General features: G+C 44.7%; 1 protein-coding gene across 1 annotated transcript in view; it reads left to right on the forward strand.

Moving 5' to 3' along the window:
* Positions 1 to 23375, forward strand: part of adamts6 (ADAM metallopeptidase with thrombospondin type 1 motif, 6) — a 44849-nt gene that overhangs the window by 18405 nt on the left and 3069 nt on the right. Inside the window, exons 11-23 of the mRNA XM_076163581.1 lie at positions 2124 to 2231; positions 4059 to 4204; positions 5419 to 5482; positions 7669 to 7771; positions 8653 to 8786; positions 10778 to 10901; positions 11603 to 11683; positions 13709 to 13872; positions 14661 to 14799; positions 17038 to 17167; positions 19104 to 19308; positions 19388 to 19564; positions 22478 to 22634. Of these exons, the coding sequence (XP_076019696.1) occupies positions 2124 to 2231; positions 4059 to 4204; positions 5419 to 5482; positions 7669 to 7771; positions 8653 to 8786; positions 10778 to 10901; positions 11603 to 11683; positions 13709 to 13872; positions 14661 to 14799; positions 17038 to 17167; positions 19104 to 19308; positions 19388 to 19564; positions 22478 to 22634 (1732 nt within the window). The remainder of the gene's footprint in view (positions 1 to 2123; positions 2232 to 4058; positions 4205 to 5418; positions 5483 to 7668; positions 7772 to 8652; positions 8787 to 10777; positions 10902 to 11602; positions 11684 to 13708; positions 13873 to 14660; positions 14800 to 17037; positions 17168 to 19103; positions 19309 to 19387; positions 19565 to 22477; positions 22635 to 23375) is intronic.

The following is a 23375-nucleotide window of genomic DNA, read 5'->3' on the forward strand; positions in this document are numbered from 1 at the left end:
ATTCATTCATCTTCAGGTCCAGACTGAGATGTAGCGGCAAACATGACCTGGGCTGCCATGGATGCTTCAGAGGAAAGAGGCCAATGGAGCATTTATATCTTTGTGATGAGCCAGCAGAGGCCTCACTCAAGAACATCCATAACATTCCAAAATACCTTTTATCTGCAGACATTAAGCCACAGAGTCAGAGGTGAAAAGTAACGTAAGTGGCGAAAGAAGGTTTCTTTCATTTATACTGGAATTTAATCTGAACAATTACTTCCCACTAAAGGAAAAAGAAAGAACTATCAGTGTGTTTGAATGCAATTAGTGGTTGATTCATGTTTTGTAACATTATAAGAGAGACTTTTCCCAAATATTTTGGTCAGTTAATTTGAAGGTAGCACAGTAATCTCAACAACCTGTTCCAAATCTGGACACATATTTTAAAAGCTTCTGTTCCTCATGGCAAGTAAAGCCATTGATTTGTGTTATGGCAGTCAAGCATTCTCTTCCACATGTTTTAACGCAGTGGTTTACACCTCACAGCTCCAAAGGTGCTCGGTTCAAACCCCTTGTTGCCCCTGATCCCTTCTGTGTGAACACTCCGACACAGTTTGGATGTATCAAATACAGAAACTGACCGCAAAAGTGTTATTTCCGTCAAAAAGAAACCATTTATTGGTTCGTATGAGCTCCTTTCTTGTTTTCATTAAGATTGGTGTCTTACTTTCGAAGGAATTCTCAGAACTTAATCCTGGATCTGCCCCTGGATTGGGATCTGCCCTCAACCTCCATTAAATCTGGTCAAAATCCTGCTAACAAACAAACAACCACGCAAACAAACCATCCAAACAGATGTGGGTGAGAACATTACCTCTGGGCAGAGGTAATGATCTGTGACGGTGAATTTATGAAAAACAAACAACCTTTGATGACTATATTAGCGAGGCCCCTGCAGAGTGCCCCTGCCCTTTTTTTTTATCACATGCTTGTTCTTTCTTAACATAAATCCATCAGGCCCACATCCACGTTGGTGAAGGTCTGGGCCGCTGACCTTTTAGCAGGGCTCAGATAGTGAACGGAGCAGCAGGGTGGCTTATTGAAAACAGCTGGTAGAGGGGAGCCGCTACAACCCCGAGAGTGGCAGTTTGCCGTTTTATTTAATCTGGACAGGCTCAGGGAGCTGCAGGGCCGTGGCATATTTACCGACCCGGGGGTCAGGATCTATGCATGGGATCATAACTCTTGTTCATGGGCCTGCTCCTCTCTCATACACAATTGTCCTGTTAAAGCCTTTGAAGTTAAGATGCGAGGCGACCCAGTTTGGTTTAATGGGAAATCTAATGCGAGGTTGTGCAGAGCTGCGCTTGTAACATGCGTTCACTTTATGGTTTTATTTATGTGGGGGCAACTTAGTGCTGTCCTACCACTGATCTGTCTCTCTGTCTTTCTCTCTCTCTCTCTCTCTCTCTCTCTCTCTCTCTCTCACACACACACACACACACACACACACACACACACACACACACACATGCACTCCCCTCAGTAATCTAAATGGATTCTCCTTCTGTTCTAGACTGAAGAGTGAGGAGGAGAAAATGGAGATATGATGTTTATTCAGATCATTCAGTAAGACAAAAGATATTTGTTAGGTCTACACATAGTCTTTTTCTAAGACTTGGGAGGCCAATTGCTCACTCTTGATTTCCCATAAGGAGCTCAATGTGATTTCTTGAACTGATGTCACGGTCCCCTGTGGTCCTGAGGTGAACGTGAGCAAATGTTAGTCATGGTGTTGATCCAGCTGACTCTTCATTTCTCATAAGAGAACATTAAGAGCAGCAGACGACCCTTCATTGCTCAATACGCACCGTGATCCAAAGCATATGGGCCTCACAAGTGAGACGTCTCGTAGCATTCTTGATGTGATCTCATCAACTCCTCTCCTCCTCTGATTTGACTGTGATCGGTGTAGATTTATCCATGATTTTTCTGTGCTGTTTGTTTTCTGTCACAGCTGTCAAGAGCGCAGAAGAAGAAATACCTGATAAATCATTGAAACCCAAATTCAACTGTTCCCCCCCCCCAAGGTCTGGTGAATTGATTTATTCTGACCAACTTGCTTTTGCCTTCTTTCCTAGGAAGTGTGTAGAGAGCTGTGGTGCCTTAGCAAAAGCAACCGCTGTGTTACCAACAGTATCCCTGCCGCAGAGGGAACTCTGTGCCAGACCGGCAGCATTGAGAAAGGGGTACGTCATTCCTTATTTTCACAGCAATACATTCATAGCCAATGCCGTAGATGGTGATTGACATAATGTCATGTGCGCTTAAATAAACACAGCCTACCCTCAATGTAACACGATTTTTACAAAACAGACATGTGACATTACTGACATTTGCGGGGGAAGTTGGTTGGACGAAGCAGTCTGGAGATATTTGGCGTTAACGTAACAGGTTGTATGCGTTTGACTGGACCCTTATGAGTTCAGTTAGATAGAAAGATGCCTACCGTTGCCTGAGAAAGTGTTTTCCTGTGACTTTTGACCCTGAAACCTGTATTTTTCATGTATCGCTATCCTGTAGTAACTTCCAGGTGCCTTCACACAGCAGTTCACAGCTTGTGCGACGTCACCCCCGTAATGTGAAGCAGCTGAGAGAAAGCGGTAGAGATATGCAAGACATAAGACGATACAAGGAAAACTGAAGTAAAAAGACAAAGTAGTTAAGGGTCCCATTCCCTGTTTTCACACATGCAATTGGTGTGCACAGGTTGCTCACTCACAAACACGCACCCATGCATGCAAGGCTTTAGGTCATCAGCCCAGTGTGATGCCAGCCAGGTTAGGGGAGACAGTTTTAACATGGATCACGGCAGCCATTGTCACCGGATGGTCCGAGGTCTAAAAAGGAAGAATAGGAGAATGTCACGAGCTGTCACCCGTGATTACCATTAGCTCAGTGGAGCCTTTGAGGGTCGGGGCCTGCGAATGGGGTCCTGGACAACACTGGGGGCCCCAGGTTGAGCCTGTGGGGCTTTGAAACAAGCTTTGGAGCAGCTTTAGAAGAGCCAGTAGCACACCCTGTCTGCCCCTGCCAGGGACGGCTTCAAAGGAATATGGATGTCAGCCATTTCTCACCCAGCGTGTAATGTAGAGAGGCCCTTCCAACAGGAATGAAGAGAGAAAGAGAGAGACTGGGGGAGGGGGCAAGGACCGATGGAAAGAGGAGGTGAGAGAGAGACAGACGCAGAGAAAGAGAGGAGGAAGCAGAGGACTTTAATGTCTGACTCAGCTGTGTGTGGTTATCGTGCGCTGAGTTTGATTCAACTCCTCATGGAACCTCCCGGAAAATACACCTAAGTAGCAGTTAGTTCAGTTGATGTTGTTCTTCACATCTTTGCCTCTGCTTGTCAGTCCTTCCTGTACCACGATCCCTCTGTCCTGGCTGTCTCTCCCTCTCTCTCCTCCTCCTCCCTCCCACTGTTAATCCCGTTTAGACAATGTCTAAGGACACAACCTGTGAGCGAGCGAGAGAGAAAGAGGACAGTGACCTGTCGCAGCCCACACCTGGACTGCCCCAGTCTCTCTGAGTTCTTAACCTACTGACACAGTTGGAAAGACAAAGGGCCGTCCCTGATCCTCTCTGCTGTCTAGTACGCTGAACAGACTAGCAGGAGGCTTAAAAGGCAGCTGAAGCTGTTTACACTGCTTCACCTTAAAGCACTCTGGGGACAATGAATAAATGAAACACCTATAATAAACCACAATAAACCAAGGTAATGCAGAAACCAGGACAGCGGTAACTAAATGGAAAATGACAGGTTAGAGAGGAGAAATAACAGGACTAATGCTGGAATGAAATGAAAGGGTTTGTAAGGTAAAACGTTATCACTCAGGTTGTACCGGTCTATATTTGGAAATAATAGATGTGGATTCATTTGTGTTATTACTGTAATCTGAGAAGGTGCGGGTTGTTTGAAACGATCCCTGACTTGGCTCAGCGGGTTTTTATCTCTCTCAAACTGTGCTGAACAATGACTGAATGTTTTCCCTCATCTCACCCCCCTCCCGACTCAGTGGTGTTACCAGGGCGAGTGTGTGGGGTTCGGTACCTGGCCCCAGAGTGTGGACGGAGGCTGGGGGCCCTGGTCGATGTGGGGGGAGTGCAGCAGGACCTGTGGGGGCGGTGTGTCCTCCTCCATGAGGCACTGTGACAGCCCAGCGTAAGTAGGCAAAGTAAGCCACAGCAAGCTGGACACACGCATCAAGGTCTTGCCTACAGGTGTGTGTGTGTGTTAGTGTGTGTGTGTGTGTGTGTGTGTGTGTGTGTGTGTGTGTGTTTGTGCGTGCGTGCGTGTTTGTGTGTATAAGCTCATTTCCCATCTGACTCTGCACTGTAGATTTGCCTCTCGCATGTGAAGTGTTGTTCCTGCAATGAAATCCAGGGCTTACGATATTTGCTCTCGCCGAACAAATCATTGTCAGATGCATCCTTGGCTGGCAAGTAAACATCTGGGATCCTCCATCCTTGCATTCTTTTTGTTTTGCAATTGTACTTTTGCAGTCTGATATTACGTCAAAAGCGTCTTGGGAGGACCTGAGTGAAGGGCAAAAAGCCAGGGTGAAGCAGAGGGAAGGGGAAAAAAGAGGGAAGAGTAGAAGCAGGGGAAGAAGAGAAGTCACTGGGATAATGCGGAACACCTGTGTAAGGTGATCGCTGCCCCACAGTCTAGGAGTAGGAGGCATCAGCGCAGACAGAGAGGCAGAGAAAACACAGGCAGCCCGGCCAGACGAGCGTCCAACACATTCATTATGCTGGCTGGAAGGCCTGTCCCACGGTTTGTTGCGGTGGAGTGGAGATGGTCGTGGAGGAGGGAGGCTAATGAAGGAGAGAGGAAGGGAGGATATGAGCAAGGCAAGAAAAAACAAAGTCTTTAAAAAATATTGAAGATGTGTAGCAGAGAGGGAGAGAGAGGGAGAGGGAGAGGGAGAGAGAGAGAGAGAGAGAGAGGTAGAGAGAGAGATAGAGAGAGAGAGAGAATCATTCTGGGGTCACAGACTGCATCCTTCTCTGTCGCGGCTCTAAATGTCATGTTACACTTAAGAACTCTTAGAGCAGCTTGGATTTCATGAATGAATCATTGGCAACGTGCCGGCAGACGGGCACACATACTAAAGCCAAGCAGAGCTCCTTCCAACTGGCAAACGCAGACACAGACGCAGACATACACACACACACACACTTCACACAAACACACTTTTTCTCCTGGCAGAGGCACAGAGGCCTGTTTCATACCCCAACCTCAGCTCCGCACTGACAAACTCATTTCAAAGATTTCAAAGTATTGTAATTTATGACTGCAATGTCCTCTTGAATATCAATTTCTCACTCACTCAGTCTTTCTTTTTTTTTTTTTTCTTTTCTCGTGTCTCTCAGCCCTTCTGGAGGAGGCAAATACTGTCTGGGAGAGAGGAAACGCTACAGATCCTGTAACACTGACGTGAGTTTATACGGTCACTTCTCCTTTTTCTCTGCCTCCCTATCTCACTCTGTCTGCTCGGAATTTGGAGCAAAAGTATACAAGTGACTTGGAAACTAAACGGCTCTTTTGATGGATGCCCCGCTCTGCTGTGTAATGGCTGCAGCAGTTAGGAATTGAGATAGTTGGTCTGCTGAGGCATTTCTGAGCCGGGATGGATTTGGTCTGTCACTGTATGACTGGTGATCCTACTTTTCCCTGCTCCTCTCTTCTCCTGCAGAACATGTTATCTTAGGAGGCGCTTCACAAGGAGCATCGTACTGCGGCTAAGCTTTTGGACATGTTTTCTCCCTGGAACACAGGATAACCATTTCTAAAGGGATTAAATATCCCCTGGGTAAATGCGGGTTTAGTCCTTGTTTGCGGCGTTCATATATTGTTGATGACATTTTAATCAAGACGCTGAGTGTTGTCGTCGACGATGACAGCTTCCCAGTGTATTCTATGAAGAGAGAGAGAGAGAGGGAGAGAGAGAGAGAGAGAGGGAGAGAGAGAGAGAGAGAGAGAGAGAGAGAGAGAGAGAGAGAGAGAGAGAGAGAGAGAGAGAGAGAGAGAGAGAGAGAGAGAGAGAGAGAGAGAGAGAGAGAGAGAGAGAGAGAGAGAGAGAGAGAGAGAGAGAGAGAGAGAGAGAGAGAGAGAGAGAGAGAGAGAGAGAGAGAGAGAGAGAGAGAGAGAGAGAGAGAGAGAGAGAGAGAGAGAGAGAGAGAGCTCTTGAGCAACGCTTTAAACAAATATTTAGCATGGCTGCGAGCTCAGATCTGTGTTCAACTATTTCTAGGTGGCCTTTTTTTGTAAAGTGAAAATTGAAATAGTTAGGGGTCGGGTGGATGTTCAACCACAATCTTAAAAATAACAGCCGAGGGTTTAGAAAACAAACAACATCCCAAACCACTGTTTCATCACTCTGACCACACCTTATCCAGGGAGGAGCGAGCGCCAGGAACTGATCCAGTAACAAATACACACATATACCAGCATAGATTGATGCTGTCGCAAAAATGTTACACACAGATTTTGGTGCAGTTTTTATTGATATGTTGTACATGGGTCATGGATTCATTCCAGGAAATGGATCCACATATGAATTGAAGTAACAAGGAAACTGTCTTAACGCTTGCAAGATAACACATTGTACCTTAACACAAAGTTCTCAAAAATACACCAATCATAATGAGAAATATTAGACGTGTGTATCTCATGATCCACTATCAACAGGTGCAATTTAGTCCAGTTGTTCCACATCCACACCTGGTGCTTCCATAAGTATGTGATGGTTCATGCAGAGAGCGTGAAGAAGAAATCATCCATTCTGATTAAAAACAGGTTTGCAGGTTCTACTTTAATAGTAATAGGAGTCTCCTGAGGTGGTGAGCTGGTGACGTCACATATTGAACAAGTTACCACTCAGAAGTAAATCCCATATGACCCAGCGTCGTCCTTTCAACACACACTTGTGATAATATTATCTCTCTGTCTCTCATGACTCAATCTGCATGTTTGATGAGCACGTTTAAAGCTGCCATATTGGCAAAACACTTGTGCGGTAATGAAAGTTGTTTAACCTCCTCATGGCCCCTTGACATGGAACACTTTCAGCATGTGAAGCTTTGACCAAGGCGGTTTTATTTGTCCCGGGGGAGTGTGTTTTCACGTTTCTAAGGACCTTCTCACACCAATAAAGCATTTCTTTCCCCTTTTTTTCCTCCTCTACTGGAGCAGCATCCATGCAGAGCGTGCCATCCCAGTATTTAGAAGCAGCCGCTCACCAGCCTGCACTGGGCATCTGCTGCCTCTGGCCCTGGTCATGTTTCTAATTACCCAGGCAAAGAAGTGCTTCATTATCCATCACCAATACACACATGAAAACAAAGTGAACCTTCCAAATGCAAAACACTCTGTTCTCAATTAGGAATTCCAAGAAACAAGTCTGGTTTAGTGTCTGAGAATAAAACGTGACAGCTTGTAAAGGTTGTGCAGTTGTTGATAATGATGTTGTCTATGCAGAGAAACAGTTTGCAGGATGGTGAACCAGTATAGTGACATAATTCCCTCATTTAATCAGTAACAACATCTTGTATTAATCATCTAAAATGTCTCCAAGGCTTAAGCAGTTTGATTCTAAAGATTTGATCATCTTTTTGTTCCAGGCGTGTCCTGTGGGATCTCGTGATTTCCGAGAGAAGCAGTGCGCCGATTTTGACAGCATGCCCTTCCGTGGGAAATACTACAACTGGAAGCCGTACACTGGTGGTGAGTTAGGAGTAATTCATGCATCCGGTGGCTTGTGACCATTTGCTGAGCTCTGAAAAAACATCTCCAGCCCTGTCGTGCTTTTCACCTCACTAATGACTGAATGTCTGCACGCTGGCCTGGCTGTGTTCCCTTCTGATGGGCTGGAGGATTCTTCAGATTCCTGCATGCGGTGCTGCATTTAATGATCGAACTTGCTGCGCGTTCAACCTGAGAGATTTTGCGTTTTGGGCATCCTGACATCTCATACCCAAGGCTGTCTCAGGTCTCTCTCTGACCCCTGGCAGAATGCATCATCTTCGCCATACGATTGTATTACCACGCTTTTTGACAGAGCGTCAGGACTTGTAGGCCTTTTGCCATTTCCCTCCCCATGTTGGCTCCCCTTGAAGTCCACAGATCATGGAAAAGATCCACTTCACGAAACGCACAAATATGTCAAAGAAAGGCGATAAAGGCTCTAAGCATGTAAACACAGCTTTATTTTCTTTGAGAGAAAGAAGAGCTTAGGTTTGATCTCATTTATCTCAAGGGCCTGTTTTGTCAAATCCATCTCCTCCTGACTTCCAGCACTCCGGGCTGCAACCCATCGTGTAGAAACAGCAGATAACCTATGTGTGGGTGTCTGTGTAATTGTTGTTGGCAGCCGTTTCCATCTCTCCTGGTGTCAGAGTGTTAGAGTTACGTCAGGCTCTGGGTTTAGAACTGACTTCCCTCTGCATGATTATTATTATCAACAAGTCGCAACGAGATCCACGTGCTGGGACAACACTAATGGTTGTTGGTTTATACTTCTTGTCACTTAGCTCTGCATTGTTCTGTCAGGGGGGAGTTGTTCCCTGTGGATAACTTGGGGCTCTGTGTGTATTCTGTGTAACCAGGTGGTGTTAAGCCCTGCGCCTTGAACTGCTTGGCAGAGGGCTATAACTTCTACACAGAGCGCTCCCCTGCAGTCATAGATGGAACCCAGTGTCAGGCTGACTCTCTGGACATCTGCATCAACGGAGAGTGCAAGGTGAGCTCACTCTATTTACATTCATCCAAACACTTAGAGGTCCACTTACTAAACTTCCATGGCGTCACACGTTTGAGGGTAGATAGATTATTGTGAACGATCAGGCAGAATGAACTCACATTTCTCAGTCTTCTCATCCTGAAAAGCTCAGTTTTCTCTGTCAGACTCTTCTTCTCTTTATGTCACTGAGTTATGTGACAGGTGAAGTGATGTTTTGTTCAGAAATAAACAGTATTTGCGTTCTGCATGGAGCAGTGCATTCTGGATTGAACCCACATTAGCAGAAGGGTTGGAGGATTTTTATTTTATTATGAAAAGGAAACAAAGTTTTTGCTCCGGGGCTGGATTAGATTGTATTTTGGTCCACGTTCACATGAAGCTTGTATTAAGCAGGGCTGCCGTGTTAGAGATGAGTTGACCCTGCAGTACCAGTTTGTGTTGCTCGCAGCACACCGACTGGGCAAACGTAGCTGCCAAAGCACAAATCCTTTTTGTGGCATGCGAAGGAGAGGATTACTTAGATGAAGATGAGGAAAGCTTTTTGGTTCCATTTACCCCGATGATGCAATTAGAATCAACAACAACACAAGGTGTTTTAGGAGAATTCCAAAAGGTGATCTATAACTCCAACCAGTGGAGCAGCGCAGGCTTGTTTCCAGCCACTCTTTTTCCTCCAGTGGCTCTCTGGGTTCACGGCCACACTGGGATAAATCTCTGGAACAGCGTCTGCTTGGAGAGCGTTCAGAAACACTCAAACCATTATGCTGAGCACATGTGCTGGACAGACAGACAGACAGACAGACAGACAGACAGACAGACGGACGGACGGAGGGAGAAACAGACAGACAGACAGACAGACAGACAGACAGACAGATAGAGAGACAAAGAGCAAAGACACTGCTATAAAAGAGAGATGTGTAGAGACAGGCAGAGAAAAAGACAGACACAGATAAAGAAAGACAAAGACAGCAAAAAGAGAGAGAGAGAGAGCGAGGCAGATGTAAAGACAGGTGGACAGACAGACAGACAGAAAGTGAGACAAAGAGAGACAGCTAAGAAAGAGAGGGAGAGAGAGAGAGCGAGAGGGAGAGAGAGAGAGAGAGAGAGAGAGAGAGAAAGAGAGAGAGAGAGACAGACAGACAGACAGAGCCAGATGGGCAGACAAACAAACAGGCGGAGAGAAAGAGAGAGAGAGATGACAAGTGAGCTGATGTGATTGGATTGAATAGTATTTCAGAAAGACAGACAGACAGAGATAAACAGAAACAGAGTGAAAAGACGGGAGAGGGAGAGAGAAGGAGAGAGAGGGGGAGAGAGATTAGAAACCGGAGAGAGAGGGAGCAGAGACAGCAGTCAAGCCTGTGGGATGTAAACAGGGACTGAGGGTCTCTGACAGCAGTAACTCTCAGTGGAGCTGTCACACAGCATTAAGACACAGCTGAGGAACAGGAGGATCCTCTGATGTTATGACGCAGCAAAGACAAATGTAAGGCTGGAGCTTCTCTGCTTCACGCTGATGAAAAAGTACTCAGATCCCTCAAAGTAAAAAGTAAGAACACCAGAACGGAATAATCCCACATTAGCCCTGAAGTTATGGAGTCAGACATTTACAGCAACATAAACGTGTGAATGGTTAAGATTCTTGCTGTCTAATATCAGAGATAAACTCTTTGTGATGAATTGTGAGTTAGTAGCAAATGTTCTGAGCAGAAATGATTGTTGGCACTCAGCTCATACCTCCACCAAGGCCCAACACACTGCTGCCTTTTTGACTTTATAAATGCAGACTTCACCATCAAATTAAATGTGTATTTGACTTTTTAGCATTTTATTGTATTTGTGTTGTATTTTACTGACCTGCCCTATAGACCATATCAACGGGGGCCAATCAGCTCCGTGTTTTGACCTCTACCGGGTCACACACAGACATATGTCAAACGTCTCTTCACATTAGTCGTGCTCATTCCCGCTCTCTCTCTGAATCCTCTCAGCACGTGGGCTGTGACAACATCCTGGGCTCTGACGCTAAAGAAGACAGATGTCGTGCGTGCGGAGGGGACGGGAGCACTTGTGAAGCCACAGAGGGCCTGTTCAACGAGTCACTACCTCGAGGAGGTAAAACAGAGCGGATTCTGACACGCTGTGTTAGTGAAGAGCACTGAAACTGTTATAGCTCACACTTAAGGTATTTTGACCAAATGCGACAAATGTGAATTCATTTTCTGGCAGAAAACGGTGATGAAATTGAATGCGGAGGAACTCGTTGTCCTCTTGGCAAAGCAGCTTTTGTCCAGACAGTATTTCATTTTTGTGACTTTCCAACTGAGCGTATATATTTCCAATTTTGTGGTGAAAATATAGATGAAAACTAAATATTATTCCCCTTAATGACATCATGGAGTAAAGGAATCAGGAGTAGATAGGGCTTGGTGTTGGCTGCAGACTGAGGTAGTCTATACAGCAAGAGAAAGAGAGAGAGAGAGACAGACAGAGAGAAAACATATTTCTCCTTCTATGGTATGGCCAGTAAACCATCTAAAAATACTGTGTGTGTAAATGTGTGCGTATATCTGCGTGTGTGTGTGTGTGTGGGGGCAAAAAAGAGGGGATTGTTTAGTCCTCCTGCAGGATGGCTTTGTCCTTTTTGTGGGTGATCACGTTGAATATCCTGGAATTTGTTTTTTACAGATATCCTTCAAGTAGAATACATCACATTCAGCGCAAAGTGTGTATTTTGTGTGTATTTTCCCTCAACGTTGCAAGACGGACGTGAGGGTTTGAGTGGCGTCTTAATGGCAGCTGTCCTTCTCTTTCAGGTTACATGGAGGTGGTTCAGATACCCAGAGGCTCGGTTCATATTGAAATCAAAGAAGTCGCCATGTCAAAGAACTATATCGGTAAGAATCAGTCAATACATTTACAATACTGTATAATCAGCATAAACTGATGAAAACTTACTTGCCTTCAATCACAAATCAGTATAGACTTTATCATGACCTTATACGGACACTTGTGCATGTTTGGAATCCGCCTATTGAGATCCAATCACGATGCAGGCAGCAGCCGGATAACGAGGCAGCAGTTATGTTGCGAGCAGTAGACGAGGCCATAGTGTGCCTGATTACTAATGTACAACGCTTTAGAACACGGAGGCTGTTTCCTATTATCTGCTCCATTCTGTGTTCATATGCAGTCATCTCCTCGTGCCATCCACTGTTTTTTTATCTCCGCTTGCCTCATGTGTAGCCATAAAACAGGATTATTCATTGCCTGTTGAGAAAAAAACCTCCCTTAATGGAGCACGTGTAATGATGGTCTTGGCACTGTACTCATCATCTCTATTCCAAGCAGAGAGGGGGGAAAAAAACCTAAATCCTTGGACCACGAGCAGCGTCCGAACCAAAACAATCAAACAACGGGATTCAATTAAGCTGGTTGTTTTTTCATTAACAGGACAAAGACATGTGATTTATAGCTAATGGCGTCGTTGGAGGGATTAAGTCACACTTTGAAACGGAGAGCCTGCGTCAGATTTATAGGGCCGTGGTGACAGCTGACTGGTCCACAAGGATTATGGGGGATAAGATGCTGATATATCAACTTTGAAAGTGTGCAACTTTGGGTATTATGCGAATTGCTTTCCAAGCCTTGTGTAACTTTTATATGAATGTCATGTGTGACACCAGCGATGTTGGAAGTCATTTTCTTTGTCTCGAACTCAGATGTTCCCACCAATTCCACCTTTCTTACATATCATATTCATCTTATAGGGCATGAGGAGCACTACTTAGCATATTATAACACCTTTATTAAGGCTTGTGACATCATAGGGGTTAGAATTCAACATTATTATTCAAGGAAGAGATTAAACTGGGAACACACTACTGGATCGTTTTTAGAAGGAAGGGCGTCGTCAGAAGTTGATGAATAATTCCATTGTTTCCATTTTATCATTATTATTATTATGTAATTAATTAATGCCATATTTGACCCAGATGGGCCCCAAATAAGGCTGGATCCAAGTCCTGTTCAGTCCCAATCAGGTCAGGTCAGATCAGATCAGGTCAGATCAGGTCAAGAGCTGCATTTTTGGATTGCATCTGGTTTGTTGCTGGATCTGTCTCTGAATCCTTTGGGATCAGGTCTCTGTTGGTTTAATGAATGTAATGGTCATAACTTCAAAGATTCTGGGACAAGACACTGGGATTTGGGCTCTGGAGTCTCTGTTTGCGACCCCATTCAGCACATGTGAACACAGGTACTGATGTTCACACCTTAACAGCGTTCACTAAAGAGGAGTCATGGAACGTGATCTGTGTCAGTAGGTGGATTTTCAATGTCAGTGTGTCCCAGAAACATAAACTAAATCTTGATATTTTTATGACCATTTAAATAATAATAATAATAATGGTGTTTGTGCTTATAAATTCTCTGTAGTTTCTGTTTTTATGTCTTTCAAGGGGGAGTAAACTTTTATGTGTTTGACAGCTGCACAGGGAAATCTGCAAGTATGAGGCAAAGAGAGAGGGAGAGAGAGAGAGAGAGGGAGAGAGAGAGAGAGAGGGCGGTTGGATAATTTCTCTTCAATTTGGCCCCATTTCAATGCAGAGAAAGTGGATATTTTCAGATGTGTTGTGCTTGGAGACCAACCTTTGTTTTGACAACCAGACGCAACGAGATTTGTCCGAGGCTTTCACCTGAAGTGTGTTTTCTTTCTCTTCTGAAACTAGATACATGTACTTGTGTGTCAATGCATGTGAATGTGCTCATTTGTAGTCTGTGCACAGGAAAAGGATGGTGTTTTGTACCTGCTGACGGATAGAAGGCTGTCAGTGACATTAGGGAGCATGGAGATGAAGACTGACTGCAATCGCCTGTTCCCAAGAGGTGTGTGTCTAACTTTTTTCTCCTCTGTTTGCCAGCTTTGAAATCAGAAGGCGATGAATATTACATCAACGGAGCGTGGACCATCGACTGGCCCAGGAAGTTTGACATTGCAGGGACGACCTTTCACTACAAGAGACCTACAGACGAGCCCGAGTCTTTGGAAGCCTTGGGAGCTACCTCGGAAAATCTGGTTGTCATGGTAATACACCAGCTTATTGCTGTAAGCTGTGTACTATAAATACCGTTAAAGGTCTAAGTGTCACTGTGTCAAATTCACCAAGCAGTTTTTTATTATAATTGCACCTTATTTACTCATCCTGAGAACATTCCACAGTTCTGGTATTTTGTGCTGGACGGCGTTGGTCTGCCTCGGTTCACTTAAACATCTGGGTGCAAACCTTAGGTGACCCTAAATGGATGGTTTAGGGGGAAAAGCTTTTAAATTAGGATATTGAAAACCTCTTTTTGTCCCAGTGAAAACACAAAGAGTGTGTTATTGTATACGGGTGCATGTTGCAGCTTGCAGTCAGCATATGGATATTGATGGCTTCCAGAAAACATTTCTTGGTGCATGTTTGTGTGTGTCTGTGAGCTCTGTGAGTGTGATGGTGTGAGGCAACTGAGAATTTACTCGTCGTAATACTCAGTGGTCCTCAGTGGTTTCTGCCTTGACATGAATGCTGAAAATACCAGACCACACAGCACCACTGGAATAGACAAGCAACTGGCCACTCCACCACTAGCCAATTTTTTGTGGCCAGAAAAGCTGCGCCTGAATCCCTCGGTCTCCCTCTGCATCCCAGACACTAATATAAACACCGCAGAGCCACACTGTTCAAGCTGCATTTACCAAAAGCAACCAGAATCCACCAACTGTTGTTTTTGTCATTTTTCTAAATTTGTTTTCATATTAAAATTCAAAAGTTACCAATGAATCCAACCCTGCAAGACTCACTTCATATCTGATGTGTGCTGATCCCTCCGCAGGTTCTCCTTCAGGAGCAGAACCTGGGAATACGCTACAAGTTCAATGTGCCCATCCAGCGCACAGGCAGTGGGGACAATGAGGTGGGCTTCAACTGGCACCACCTGCCCTGGTCTGAGTGCTCAGCCACCTGTGCTGGAGGTAAGACACATTTCTCTTCTGTTCAGGATTGTCTGTCTCCTGTGCTAGAGCTTGTAAGGTCACAGAAACATGGAGACAAGAACCATTCCAATGGGATACCTGTCCCTCTAAGAACATCAGGGGATTCTTTGACGACCTCTGGCAGTAGTTGGACGTTTTTGGAATTGGGAACTATGTTAAAAATTATGTACAATCCCCTGATGGCTTTACAGAAGATGTGTCATGTATTTATTTCCCTTTTGCAACTCTCTTTGCATGTGAGGATTCTGCTTGCAGCAGCAGCTGTCTGGAGTGATTAAGTTCTATCAGGGACCAAACACACAAGTCCAAATGTAATGTGTCTCCTCTGGCTACTTGTTAGTTTCAAAGTGGGTCCTTAACGTCTCAAATCTGTTTTTTTAATGAAATTACTTTCTGCTCCAAAATGATTCGGTGTTTCCCCCGGTTACCTTCACCAACGAGGTTATGTGTTCGCCCGAGTCCAAATCTGGATGCATTTTAAAAGCTACTGTTTCTTATTAAAAATAAAGCCATCATTACAGTAGTTTCTGCTCTTTGTCACTTCATGGCAGCATGGTGGTGCAGTGGTCGCCACAGTGCAGTGGTCTTGGGTTCAAATCCCAGTCCTATCTATGAATAATGTAGATAGAATGGGTCAAAGGCAGAGGAAGATTTTCTTGTGAGCTAGTTGCCCTTTGAAAAAGAGCAGTCCAAGCATTTTGGTGTCATAACACACTGTGGGGGGTTCAATTCTCTTAACAATTTCTAACCTTCTGAAATATTTAATACTTAACATGTTGTGTGTGTGTGTGTGTGTGTGTGTGCGCTTGTGTGTGCGTGTGCGTCTGTGTGTGTTTGTGTGTGTGTGTGTGTGTGTGTGTGTGTGTGTGTGTGTGTGTGTGTGTGTGTGTGTGTGTGTGTGTGTGTCATTCTGTAAATCTCCCCTAACCAATAATTCCATAAATGCTGGGGATCAGTGTGGGGAAACCCAGTATCATAATTTGAGACAGGCTTCCAAAATCATTACTTTATAGCTCAAGATTCAGCCTCTAATAAATTCAATATGTATATTTTCCATATTTTAGCCAGAGTAATGAATATGGTGTAATTTCTATGAATGAGCTGCTCCGCATAGCTTCTGGTTTACCAGTGCTGCTTGGGCACACAGAGATACGCCGGCCGATTCCAGAGAACTTGCAAACCTGCAAAGTCAAATATCCAAAGACTGAAACCGCAGTGAAATGTTGACCACGGCCTCAAGAATGACTAACCCAAACCTTTTAGCCCAAAAGCAATGGGTTTCATGTAACAATAAATAGTGTTGCTTCCCAGTTGTCAAGCTTGGCCTGGAAGGGTTTGTAATATTTTGTAAAAGCATGACTGAATAAGCATGTGGCTTTCTCTGAGGAAGGATTTCCAAGTCCAGAGCAGTCAGGCAAGGTTGCAACTATTCCTTAGATGGGGAAGCACACATGGTCCTCCAGTGTCATCAACATGCCTTTGTACTGGCGATCCAAATGATCTAATTGTGTCTACAGAAGTTGCTTACTCATCCCATTATTCAATATAGCAAGCTCATGTATCTCTAAAGGCATAACAGCTTTGAAGAACGTCTTCTGACATTCTTACAACTGAAGCATTATTTCTCCAAACTATATTTCACTTATAGCTAGATGGAGATTTTCTATACTTCATGCAGACACACACACGGGCCGGGCACACACACACACACACACACACACACACACACACACACACACACACACACACACACACACACACACACACACACACACACATATCCATATCTCATTACATCTGCCAGACAGGTCTGGTGTGGGATATGTCCCACGAGGGTCCATACAGACTCTTTCTGAGTTGGTATGGTACACACACACACACACACACACACACACACACACACACACACAAACATTCACACACACACACACACACACAGTGGGAGGCGTGACACCGATACGGTAGCCCTCACTCTCTCCATTGTAAGCCAAAGTAAAGAGCTCTCTGCTCTGTAAAAGTGATTTGCCAAGATATCCTGCAAAGAAATAGGAATTTACACGTCTGGATTTACTACAGACTGAAAGTGATACCATCTCCACATGAACATGGCTCTGAACACGACGACGGGCTTTCAGTGTTACGTGCGAGATCAGCTGTGCTCTAAGATACATTTCCCTGCTTTGACCGATCAGTGTGTGTTCTGTATGTCACCTGTAGGTTCCCAGAAGCAGGAGGTGGTGTGTAAGCGGCTGGACGATAATTCAGTCGTCCAGAACAGCTACTGTGACCCAGACAGCAAACCTCCTGAGAACCAGAGAGACTGCAACACTGAGCCGTGCCCTCCAGAGTACGTAACAGTCAGTGCCCTTACATGCACACTAGGATCTGTAACCCAATTAAGACATACATGTGGAGGAACTCATAAACACGGAGCGAAGCAATACAACACTTTTGTTTGCTTAATATACATGAGTCATTGCCAATCAACCTATGAGAGGTGCATTCACTGACTATAAGACAATGGAGCGTTTACATGCTTGAGTAAATGATAATATAATCCAGATTTGTTACTTGGAGTCCATCAACACGAGTTTATATGCAGATTCACTCTGTTAATGGTGTTTACATGATGTTAGAAAAATGTTCAAACAACCCTACAGCCTACATACCTGCGTGCCTCAGTGATGATGTCATGATATGGAATCATAAGACATAACTCATTACCTTTTCTTATTTTCACAAGCCTAGTAAATATCAAATGGCGGTGAATTATTTTAAGATGGAAACGTGCTTGTGACTTCACCTCATGCTCGTACGTTCAAAAGAAGAATCTTCCATAAAATGAGACAAGCTGGTGATATTAATTTGCCTTCAAGGAGCCCCTTGGTTGTAAAAATGTGTTTGGATGAAAATAATGAAATAAAATGGCCGTGATTTATAACTTCATATGTTAACTATTTTCGATGTTTGCCTTATGCCAAAAATAAGAGTCCTGAAAATGACCACCTGTGTTTGATTGTATTGGCTACTTTTCCAATCCTCCAGGGTTAATATCCACATACACAGGTGGAATATGAATCTGTGTTTAGTGGCCAAATGTCTGTAGCCTCCGCGCTGCAGCTGACGGCTCGGCCAGACGCACTTCAATCATCGCTGAGACAGCGACTTGGAAAAGAGGAGTTAAATGCATCGGGCTAATTACATTCAAACATCTGCCAATTGTTTGAGTGTGTTGGCGCTTGTTGGTGTTTTGTGAGCAGGAGATTTTTTGGTTGGATTTCAGCCAAAACCCCGATATTACAGTAAATCTACTGTATAAGTGGTAATTTGTTTTCATATATTTAGGCTACAGTCTATTAGTTTTAACATCTGTGTTCAGTGGATGCAGACTTGTGGTGTCTCATTTATTTTGATTAGTACCTGAAAGCCTTCTCATTGCGCGCGCGTGTGTGTGTATTGAATTACAGTGCATACATGACAGTCCTGTCTGTTGCAGAGTCTCTGAAAGGCTGTCTGAAGGAGATCATGTAAACATGATTGTTTTAGAATAGCCAGGATTTTACGGGCTCAAGTAATGAAAGCTAACACAGATGTTTGAACACATTGTTAATTCTGTATACATTCCATTTTATGATGTAAAGTGGATTGCTGCTGCAATACCTCAGAGGCTGGATGTGTTTAGAAGGCGGTTGTCTTGGCAGTTTTATGATATTAATTCTGACGTCTGACTCTGAAGGTTACAAGACTCAGTCCAATGTTCTGGAACTCAACAACTCAATGACCTGGCCTGGCCTGGCCTGGCATCAGCATTCAAACACTGCAACAGGAATACACAAGTACTTAGAGGTCCACTCCACTCCAAACATTTCATGTATTAATGTGAGCAATGTAACAGAGTATTTTAAAGTTATAATCCTTAGATTTGCGTTTTATCGACTGGCGACTGACCTCCAATGGTATTAGGGGGCAACAACAGCAGGTTGGCGAACAACTTCTCACATTATTCCATGCGAAATGTGAATAAGAGATGATGTCACTCATTGAAATACCTAAGCAAATTAATGTGATGGTGTGGTGTCAAGTTTGTACTAAAGATGGTGAAGTTTCCTTACAAAATGTGGATTGTCTGTGCTATAAAGTTACTGAAGTGTACCATGATGACATAATCAATATACTGTAGTAACTTCAGTGGGTTTAACAATCAAACAGAGTAATTCCACTGAAACAAGGGACAATTTGAGGACTTGTGAACACACACTCAGCTAAACATTTTTTTCCTCCAGGTGGTTCATTGGAGACTGGTCAGAGTGTGGGAAGACCTGTGATGGAGGGATGAGGACAAGGACCGTCCTGTGCATCAGGAAGATTGGGCCTGCAGAGGAAGAGACCCTGGAGGACACCCACTGTCTAACTCACCGCCCCATCGAACGAGAGTCATGCAACAATCAGTCCTGTCCGCCCAAGTGGGTCACTTTGGATTGGTCCGAGGTAAGACAATACTGCGTCAAATATATATAGAGACATGAAACGCTGCATTGAAGATAACAATGATGCGTTCTGTCCTTAGTGCACTCCTAAATGTGGCCCCGGCTTCAAGCATCGCATCGTCCTGTGTAAGAGCAGTGACCTGACGAAGACCTTCCCTCCTGCCCACTGCCCTAGCCACAACAAACCCCCGGTCAGAATCCGCTGCAGTTTGGGACGCTGTCCTCCTCCACGCTGGATCCCTGGTGAATGGGGACAGGTAAGGACACGTACACGCAATGCTAACATTCAAAGTCATGGGCTGTCTTTGCAGGTTTTTCGTTGTGGTTTTGTAAGCTCTGTGCAGAAACTGGGGATGTCAGAATTGCAAGATATTTTCACAAATTCCTGCTGCTTTGATTCCCCCCCCCACCCCCCCCCCCCCCCCCCCAAAAAAAAGAGGGAAATCAGGTCTAAAACTGTGAAGAAACAATTACAGCTAAGCAACAATGTCAAACAAAAGCAGGCATTTCTAAATGTTTGTGTTGAAAGAAAGATAAGCACGGAGATCTTCAGTGTGAATGTTTAATGTTTATAATTTACACCTGCATCACACAGTTGGGATCTACGCAGGCCGATGACGTGTGTGTCTTTATGTGTTTGCGCATGTGGAAATGAGTTTGCGTAGCGGCTCCGTGTGTGAGTCCAAATGCCTCAGCAGGCCTGGGTTGTGTGATTAGTGGCAGTAATATCTTCCTGTTCCAAGTTTATCTCTGCCTCGTACAAGGACTCTGTATCTCTTCCAGGAACACGATTTAGAGGAAGACTAAGGAGTTGCAATTTTGGACTGGAGATGACTTTGACTCTGCAAAGTCAGTGCTGTTGACTCATGATAAGAGGATGCCAAAAGCTGTGACTGAGTGAACGTGCGATGACATGTTATTGTTTCAACAGTGTGCGCTGGTGTTTAGGAGAAAGCTTTGCTGAATAAGGCACTTATTGGTTTGCAGTTACATCTGCATTGAAAAGCTTTTTATCCATACACATTACCCAGAATGCAACATGAGTGCAGTCTGATCTGCCAGACTATCAACACTGTTTGAATTGATGTGAAAATGTCAAGATCTTGATTCAGGGATGGTATTTTAATGAAAGGTGTGGAAAAAGGCTGAAGAGGAAGAGCAAATCGGTGAAGCACGGCACAAAGTTTGAGAACCTTGGACTAGATTGAGCCCTAGGTGATGTCATGTTTTCAGTGACCAGCTCTGTGTTGTTCAGCTCAGGGGTCAGAGGTGAAGAGTCAGGCAGTCTGGGTCACAGCTCCCCCTCTGTTTATACCTCAGAATGACCACATGTGTGTTGAGCCTCAAACATCGATACGCAGCTCTAACAATTCAATCAGTGCCACTCTCCCTCAGAGCTGACTGATAACCTCAGCGTGGTCGTTTAAAGAGCGGGGGTTCCGGCTCGGCCCGGCCAAGGTTAACGCCGCAGAGAGCACAGCTGCAGCCTGCAGGCAGCACAACCTTCACATGCACTCCTGAGGTGTTTGCTCGCTCACTCCTCCTCCTTTCTTTTGCCATAATTACATGCTTGGCCCTCTCTGCTCCCGTCCCTCACTGGCTGCTCTTCTAAGCGTCAGAAAGGCTAGATTGTTGCCAGCTACTGAGTGCCTGGACTCCCAGGCCAAAAGGTCACTGGTTCAAATCCCACTTAAGTCCCTACCACTGACGTACACCATCTGTCATGGCCGGCAGTGAGCCCTAATAAAGGCTGTCTAATTGGGAAGGGATGACATGCAGGTCCACTGATCTGAGGCAGCCACAGAGGATCATTGAAGGTGATGGAAAGCTTGAGCAGCCATTTGTTGATGGCTGGGCACACACACACACACATATACACGTGCTTACACACATGGTGACTGGCAGGTGTGTTTCTTAGAGTCAGGTTGAATGTCTACGAGCACACAGATATCCATTAAAGGTTCAACACAGACTAATCAGAGCACAGCTACACAGCTTCGCATATTTTAAACAACAACAAAACACATAAACTTACTTACTTTAATCGCCCGGATGAGGCCAAAGTTTAACCCTTTGAAACGTTGACGCTTTTTCCCTAGTGTGACTCATATGTCTAGTCCGTTTCAGGCGGCATATTAAGGTAAATTAGGTCTAATCTTGACTAAAACTATGAATAAATGTAAAATAAAGTAATGCGTGCTTCTATTATGGCATAGATAAAGACACATTTAATTTAATATTGCTATTGCTATTGCTATAGAAGAAGAACATTATTTACATTTGTGTCAGTCCTATTTATTCAATATGCAAGTTCAGGGTGCCTCAAAACCCAAATTGCTCTTTTTGAAAGTGGAGGGCTTCAAACCTGTCATAGCAGGATCACAGGTCCATAACGGAGGTAACATCGGTTGGTCCGGAGTGCTATGTTGAGGCCTTTGAGTGTGTGCAAGCTGTAGGAGAATTCAAATGTCCAGTTGTTCTTAGTCGTATTGATGTATTGGAGATGATTGCTCAAAGTTGTTGTGCCTGCCGGTTCGTCAGCTCCTTCCAGCACGTGCACTGATAGAACACAACGTGGACATGTGACTGTAAGGAGAGATGTTGCGCAATGTTTATTACCTCGACATACCAACGGGTCCGTCGTAGGTCAAGCTGTTTTATCTCCACACACCAAACTAATTTAAAACACGTTGTCTGGTGATTATGATAATCTCATAATGCAACACAGTGGGTTCAGCTTATCCGCGTAAATATGTGCAACATTCCTGCAGTTCATCGAAAACATACCCGTCATTCTTTGCCGACAGTTTGGCTGTGACACAGCAGTGAGGGGGTCCGTATCTCTTGCAGAACTTTCCTCTGGTCGGCATTAACAGTTGCTGAGTCAGCTGACGGTAAACTCTGCACTTGTGCTCGGCCCCTAGAGTCGCTGCTTGCTGCTCTTTTCATTAGTTGTGATTAAGGCTTAACAGTATGTGAGCAAAGCTGGGAGGAAGTGTGTGTGTGCAGAGTGAAACATCCTGATTTAGAAGAGTGCTGGTTTGGTGCAGCTCAGGCAGGATTCACCATCAGTGGTTCTGGATGTATCAATTTTGCAGTATGTTTTAAAATGCTGATGATTTGCTTTGGCATCGCTCAGTTCTTACTCATCTTGTTGTTTTCTGTCGCAGTGTTCGGCTCAGTGTGGCTTGGGCCAGCAGATGAGGACGGTGCAGTGTCTCTCCTACACGGGACAGCCATCCAATGAGTGTGCAGAGTCCCTTCGACCCACCACTATGCAGCAGTGTGAGAGCAAGTGCGATGCCACCCCTATCTCCAATGGCGACGGTGAGACGACAACACACACACACACACACACACACACAGGCAATCACGCCACGCCACGCTCGCACCAGACACAAACATCAGGCCAATCAGGAGGCCAGTTACAACAACAATGCACAGGCAGATGGTTTGGAAACGTGAAGTCCCTCTGTACTTGCGTTCCTTTCACACAGAGCCTCGTTTGAAAAAGCGGAGAAACTGTCTCTATCTTCGGCTTTAGTATGTTCTGCTATGACCTAAACATGCTTGGATGACACACTCTACACTCTGCCAGCTACATTAATCTTTCCAGTGAAGTTGGCTCATGGACAAAGTGAAACAGCTCAGCCCTCCATATACACTTACACATGATGGATGGCTATTCAGATGCACAGAGAAGGGCCTTTCGATTAGCCTAAATGGAAAACGTGAGCAGCGTTTACAGGCTGGCTAATGGGATTAGCTGTAGGCTAATTGTTCCTTTACGGATAGCAGTGAGGCAACGTCTCGTTTCATTTGGCTTTGTGAAGGCAGGGGCCAAAGCCTAATAAGGGAAGACACTCTGATCGTGATAAGGCATTTAGAGCACTGCCTGTCCAGCAAATAGTTTGTGTATCTGCGTATGTGTGTGTATGAGTGTGTATCGTAGAGATGGCAGGGAGCCCAGTAAGAGAATGAGGCCAGGATCTGTCTCAGTCTTCGTCTCCGAGTCCAAGTATAGTTGCAGTGTATCGTTCTGTTGAAGCCCGAGGGAAATCCACCAGC

The sequence above is a fragment of the Genypterus blacodes genome, unplaced genomic scaffold (genome assembly GCF_046128005.1).
Source record: "Genypterus blacodes isolate CSIRO-AG114 ecotype Tasmania unplaced genomic scaffold, CSIRO-AGI_Gbla_v1 ptg000133l_1, whole genome shotgun sequence".
In the NCBI taxonomy this organism is placed as follows: Eukaryota; Metazoa; Chordata; class Actinopteri; order Ophidiiformes; family Ophidiidae; genus Genypterus; species Genypterus blacodes.